Genomic DNA, 6124 nt, shown 5'->3' on the forward strand with positions numbered 1-6124 from the left:
CAGATGACCAAAGGAAGCAGTTAGCACACAGTCCTGATTCGGTGGCTGGAAGGAAGCGGGCTGGGACTGGAGCTACTGCAGACAGAGGAGAAGGCGACCGTGCAGACGGGCACGAAGGTCAGAGGTCCGGGATGACGGAGCACGGGGCGCAGGTAGGATGAAGAGGTTGGGTTTGGGAAGAAAAGGGCCTCTGGCTCTGAGACGGGTAAGAGGCCAGCGGAAGAGGTGCCCGGCGAGCAGGTGAGGCAAACAGGAGCTGGGTCTGAGGAAGACTTTCTTCTCAGACAGGTAGGTGCTGCTGAGCGAGGGGATGAACGGAGCCGAGGGCGATGGTGCGATGATGAAACCTTGCAGCGCAGAGAACGGACAGGAGCATCAGAAAAGCAGGCGTGTCCGGCGCCAAGCCTGAGATTTTCAGTCGCGCCCCGCGAGGGGTGTCAAGTGATCAATCGACCACCAGGTGGCGGTGTCTCTGGAGGCTCACGTATCCCATCGGCCCTGGCGCCAGGGCGGAAGAAGGCGCGGAGGCGACTCTCTGGCCCGCAGCGCCTGGACTCTCGTCTCCCGACTGACGTCGGACAACAAAGATGGCGGCAGGAACCAGCAATTACTGGGAAGGTAAGGGCGAGGCCTCCGGCTGGGACTCACCTGGGGGCGGAGGGGCTGAGAGAGGACGGGTGTTGGGGGTGGCAGCAGAGGAAAGGGCCAGGCCTCCGTGTGGCCGAGCGGGGGCGGGCAGGGCGTCCCGTGGGAGCCTCGGGGCCTCGGGGCTGAGGAGAAGGAACCGGCTGGGACAGGGGGCTGACCCGAGAGGCGGCGGGGCCTGGGGCGGGGGTCGGACCCGGAGGGCTGAGCGGGGATGGAGAGGAGGACGGGTCTGGGTAGCCGGAGGAGAGCCAGGCTGAGAGCGTCGCGGAACCCGGACGAAGGGGCTTTCGTGTGAACTCGGAGGTCGGGGAGGAAACGAGTGTTGGGCGAGGGTATCCCGAGGCCGGGAGCCCGCAGGAGCCGGCGCCGTGGACCGTTGGGAGGGAAAGGAGGAAGGAGGAAGGAGCTCGTCGGCCCGGCCATAGAGGGGCGGTTGTGTGAGCGGAGTGTCCGCAGCTGAGCGCCCTCGGCTGCCGCGGGCCGGGCCGGGGAGGTCGGGTCCGTTTGCTGGCGGAGGAAATTACCTGACCCGTCCGCTGCCGAGATCCGTTTCGTTAACCAGAGAAAGTTGAGAGAACCAGCGTGAATTGTGATGATTGCATTTGTGATACTTTTTCTACCAACAAAACAAAACACAAAATCATCTTGCGATTTGACGAGCGCGTTTCTTTGATTCCTGAATGAGGACCCGGGGGAAAGTCATGTCTTGGGCCGCGATGGCACAGAGGCTCACTTTTCTCTTCCAAGTGTTTGCTTTACTGCAGCCTAGAGACTGCTCTCTGAATTATTTTCCCCCCCCCTTTTAAACTATTCCCTGTTGCTACCCCCTGAAGCCTCTGGGAGCCACCAGCAGCCGCAGGATGGTCACTGTCGGCCTCCGGGTCTTAGATGCTGAATTCTGCATTAAGTCCATGCGTGCTTGCCTGTCGTGCTTTGAGAATGCCTCTCCTTGCTGTTCTCTGCTGGGGAAGGCAGTGACCGGCGACAGCGGGCGGGCTGGTCCTTTAAACCGTCTTCAAAGTGACCGAGCGGCACGTGTGTCCTGGCTCGGAGGTAGTTTTGATTTCTGCAGCAGTGGCTGCTGGTATCTGGAATACTCGTCGCTGGGCTGCAGGTTTGGGAAGCGCTGTGCTGTCCTCATTGTAGCACCAGGGAACCCCGGGAGATCGGGGTTTGGAAAAGGAAAAGCTGGGGCTCGCAGGTTCGGTAGATCGTGGACACACCGCAGACCCAGTTCTCGGAAGCGCAGAGCCGAGGCTCTGAGACTCGGTTTCTGGGGGAAAACACTCCACGCTTTACGCGGCTCCCTACTTCTGGTGGCTGATGAGTGTATTGAAATAATATTTTGTATTGCTCTGTCCTGAAAGAGGAGGCCCTCACAGGATTCTTCCCACCTTCCAGCCCGTTCATGTTGGCCTCCACTTCACCAGGAATGAGGTTCCTTACAACTGGATGGGGTGTTGGGGCTGCCGCTTCTCTCACTCAGCCACTTGGATGCCAAACCCGTGTCCCTGCTTGCTTGCTTGTTTCTGTTGTATTAAAACCTACAGCTGTTAGTTTGGTTGTACTTACACTTGACCTTGTTAGTAGCACATTGTCATGGTTAATTTCAGCCTCTCCAAATCTGGGTAAGCTTATTGAAAGACAGTTGTGTACATCTTTGTCAACGATTATTTTGTTCTTCATGCTCAATCGCTTAAGTCACTCTACTATTAAGAATCTCATGAGCCTAATAAAGTTTTGGGATATAAAGAAATAGGAAAATCTCTGTCAAAAACAGTGATGGTTTCTTTTTTTATAAAGTTAAATGGTAAATTCATAAACCGCAGTCAGTTTCTTTGTGATTTGTGTTTTCTTTTGTTTTCCCCTAACTTAACAAGATTTATTTGTTGCTGTATAAATAATTTCAGGGATTTAGAACAACCTTTGTTGTCTAGTTGTCTTTTGGAGAAAGCCGAAAATTTGCATCTCCCCCCTGCCTTTTTGCCCCACCTGAAGTTTAAAATAAGTGACGGTTTGCTTTGCTGGGTACATCTTTGGTTTCTTCCATTTAAAACTTTTTTATAAAATTGAACCTAGATCAATATATGATCATTTTCATAGTTTGTTTTCTTCAGAATAGCTTTGTGAATTTTATGTCTACTGATGGACTTTTTGTGTCTGAATCATTGGCTTTTATACTTTTGTTAAAGATCTCAGGAAACAGGCTCGACAGCTGGAAAATGAACTTGACCTGAAACTAGTTTCCTTCAGTAAACTGTGCACGAGTTACAGTCACAGCAGTGCCCGAGATGGAAGACGCGACAGGTATAGGTACTACCAGATCCTCTCTCTTATGCCTTAAACTGTATAATGTTTTTAAAGCATGAAAAATTAAACTAAAATGTAACTCTGTAATTTGTTCTATTGGTGGATTTTTGGTATTTTATTTTTATGTTATTTGTTTTTAGTGATTTATGAAAATTCTTAATTCTTGAAACTAGTATTAATTTGGGGTTCTTAGGCAAAAATTGTGACAGTGTCGGGAGGAAAATGCTAAGGCTTACGAATGAGCTTGTGTCAGAAATAACTTTCTAGGTCAATCAGTTTAAGAAAATGTGGTTGATTTTTCCATATTGTATTCTTATACCTTCTGATTGCTAAATAGATGTGAGGAACTACCCAAATGCCAAGTACGTATACTGCTATTCTGGCATTTTAGAATGAATCTAATGCAGTGTGTATCCTCCCTACTAATCATCTAAGCTATTTTTAATTTTGGTTCTTTTATGAGTAACCAATATACTACTATATTGACTGTATAGAAATTGTGTTTTTATTAATTGAGGTAACATTGGTTAATAACATATAAGGTGCAGGTGTACAACATCGCAGTTGGACATCTGTGCATTGTAGTGTGTTCACTACCAAAAGCCTAGCTTCCATCTGTCTCCTTACATTTGACGCCCTTTACCCATGTTTGCCCTCCTCCTATTCTCCTTTCCCTCTGATAACTGCCCATCTTTTGACTGTATCTGTGAGTTTATTTTGTTTGCTAGTTTGTTTCTTTTTTGTATTTCATATATGAGTGAAATCATATGGTTTTTGTCCTTTTCAGTCTGTCTTACTTAACTTAGAATAATATCCTTAAGGGCCATCCATATTGTCACAAATGGCAGTAGTTCATCTTTTTCACGGCTGAGTCCATTCATTCATTGATGGATACTTAGCTTATTTCATACCTAGGCTACTGTAAATAATGCTGCAATAATATAGGGGTGCATATATCTTTTTAAATTAGTGTTTTCATATTTTTCAGATAAATACCCAGAAAAGGAATTGATGGGTCATATGATAGTTCTTTTGGAAAATGTATTCTTATCTTTGAATCTTTTGCTCACTTTAGGCCATTCACTTGTTTCGAAAGTATTAGGAAATATTTCAGACATGTAGAAAAGTATAAAGAATAATATATTGGATTCTCATGTTCTTATTTCCCACTTTAAGAAATAATCTTGAACAATTCAGTTAAGCCCCTGACAGCATCCATTTTTTTCATCCTCATAATCTCCATATATATTTTATGGTATATGTTTGTATTCCTAAACAATTCAAAATATCCTATCAAAGTTATTTTGCAACTTGCTTTTTGGTTTAACATTATCTTTGAGATTAAGCTTTGAATACATTTAACATACATTATTATTACACTAGAAGCCCGGTGCACGAAATTCTTGCACTCGGCGGGGGGCGGTCCCTCAGCCCGGCCTGCACCCCCTCGCAGTCCAGGAGCCCTCGGGGGATGTCCGGACTATCAGTTGGACACCCTTAGCACTGCCGTGGAGGTGGGAGAGGCTCCTGCCACCCTGCTGCGCTCGCCAGCCGTGAGCCCAGCTTCTGGCTGAGTGGCACTTCCCCTGTGGGACCACACTGACTACCAGCTCCTGCACAGAGTGTCTGCCCCCTGGTGGTCAGTGTGTATCATAGCGACCGATCATTCTGCCATTTGGTCGATTTGCATATTAGCCTTTTATTATATAGGATTATATTATTGTATCACAATTTATTCTGTAGATGGATGTTGTTTCCAACTTTTGATAATTAATAATAATTTTAATAGTTGACACAGAGTGTTTATCATGTGTCAGGTACTATTCTAAGAGCTTTATATAAAGACTGCTAGGGCCCAGCTGCAGTGGCTCAGTGGTTGATCATTGAAGAGGTCAGTGTTTGATTCCCAGTCAGTGTGCATGCCTGGGTTGTGGGCTCGATCCTCAGTGTGGGACATGCAGGGGGGCAGCCGATCAATGATTCTTATTATTGATGTTTCTTTCTCTCTTTCTCTCTCCCTCTCCCTTCCTCTCTGATATCAGTAAAAATATATTTAATTTTTTCAAAAGATTGCTGGGAACATTTTTTACCTATAAAAATGTTTTATGTATCTCCCAGTGAAGTTGCAGGTAGCAGAGTTGTTAGTTGTTATCTTCTCTAGTTTACATACTTTTGTGAGGATTGGTCATGGGTGCGATATTTTTCTCAACTAATAATAATAAAAACTGACCTTGGATTTGAACCCAGCTCTTTCTATCTCCAGAGCCCACTCTCTAAAACTTTCTATGCACATTTCAACAAAAGACTCATTCCAGCACTATAGCCAAACTGTTGCTTCCTTTTTAAATTTAAATAATATATATATTATTATTGACAGTATTACAGATGTCCCCCATATTCCCTTGTTGCTTCTTTTTAATGGGGCACATTATTAAAGAATTAAAGATAGCAGGGCCAACATACTGACTCTAGGATCTAAAAGTAAGCTATTGGCATGTCACACATAGCTTTCATCGTACTGCATTGCTTTGGGCTCACCTTTACTTAGCAAGTAAAAGAATGAGGTATATTCTTTTATATGTATTAAGCATATTTCCTGAATTTAAGTCTCCCACTTGGCTATGCCAGTGATTATATAATTTTAAAACTCCAAATAGTTAAGAGATACAATTACATGATACTTTTTCTATGTTCTCTATGCTTCATGAACTTAATACTTTTGTGACTCCTTTAAAGGAAAAACTATCTTGAAAACATTCCTGGAGAAATTCTGCAATAAAACTGGGACCGACTTTGTGGAATTACTTCAGCCTAACTGTCCCCTTCGATAAGAAACTTAAGGCCATGAGGATCAAGATCCACTCTGCATTCTTTTTTTTTTCTTTTCAATTTGCATTCTGAAGTGTTTTGTGTGTTGCTCAGGTTGAAAGCATGTCATGATGAATAAACTCAGTGATGAGTAATTTTTTTAGTTTCTGTATTTGGAGAACTTACTGGCCTATGAATCATCACATACCTATAAAATGAATTAAATTTAACTGAATTTTAGTATTGTGGAGAATGAGGTTTTGTTTTGTTTTGTTTTGTTTTGTTTTGTTTTTTTATTGCTTAAAGTATTACAAAGAGTATTACATATGTCTCCTTCCCCCCTCCCCCTGCCCTTGAC

At 44.6% G+C, this 6124-nt stretch overlaps 1 protein-coding gene across 2 annotated transcripts in view; it reads left to right on the forward strand.

Annotated features, from left to right (window-relative positions):
- The first annotated feature begins 506 nt into the window (after window positions 1-506).
- Window positions 507-6124, forward strand: part of GOSR1 (golgi SNAP receptor complex member 1) — a 40218-nt gene continuing 34600 nt past the window's right edge. The window contains exons 1-2 of one of the 2 annotated variants that reach the window (XM_006768071.2): window positions 507-618; window positions 2841-2961. In XM_006768071.2, the coding sequence (XP_006768134.1) occupies window positions 588-618; window positions 2841-2961 (152 nt within the window). In that variant the 5' untranslated portion in view covers window positions 507-587. The remainder of the gene's footprint in view (window positions 619-2840; window positions 2962-6124) is intronic. The other variant, XM_006768072.2, reaches the window with a different exon arrangement.

The sequence above is a fragment of the Myotis davidii genome, unplaced genomic scaffold, assembly GCF_000327345.1.
Source record: "Myotis davidii unplaced genomic scaffold, ASM32734v1 scaffold363, whole genome shotgun sequence".
In the NCBI taxonomy this organism is placed as follows: Eukaryota; Metazoa; Chordata; class Mammalia; order Chiroptera; family Vespertilionidae; genus Myotis; species Myotis davidii.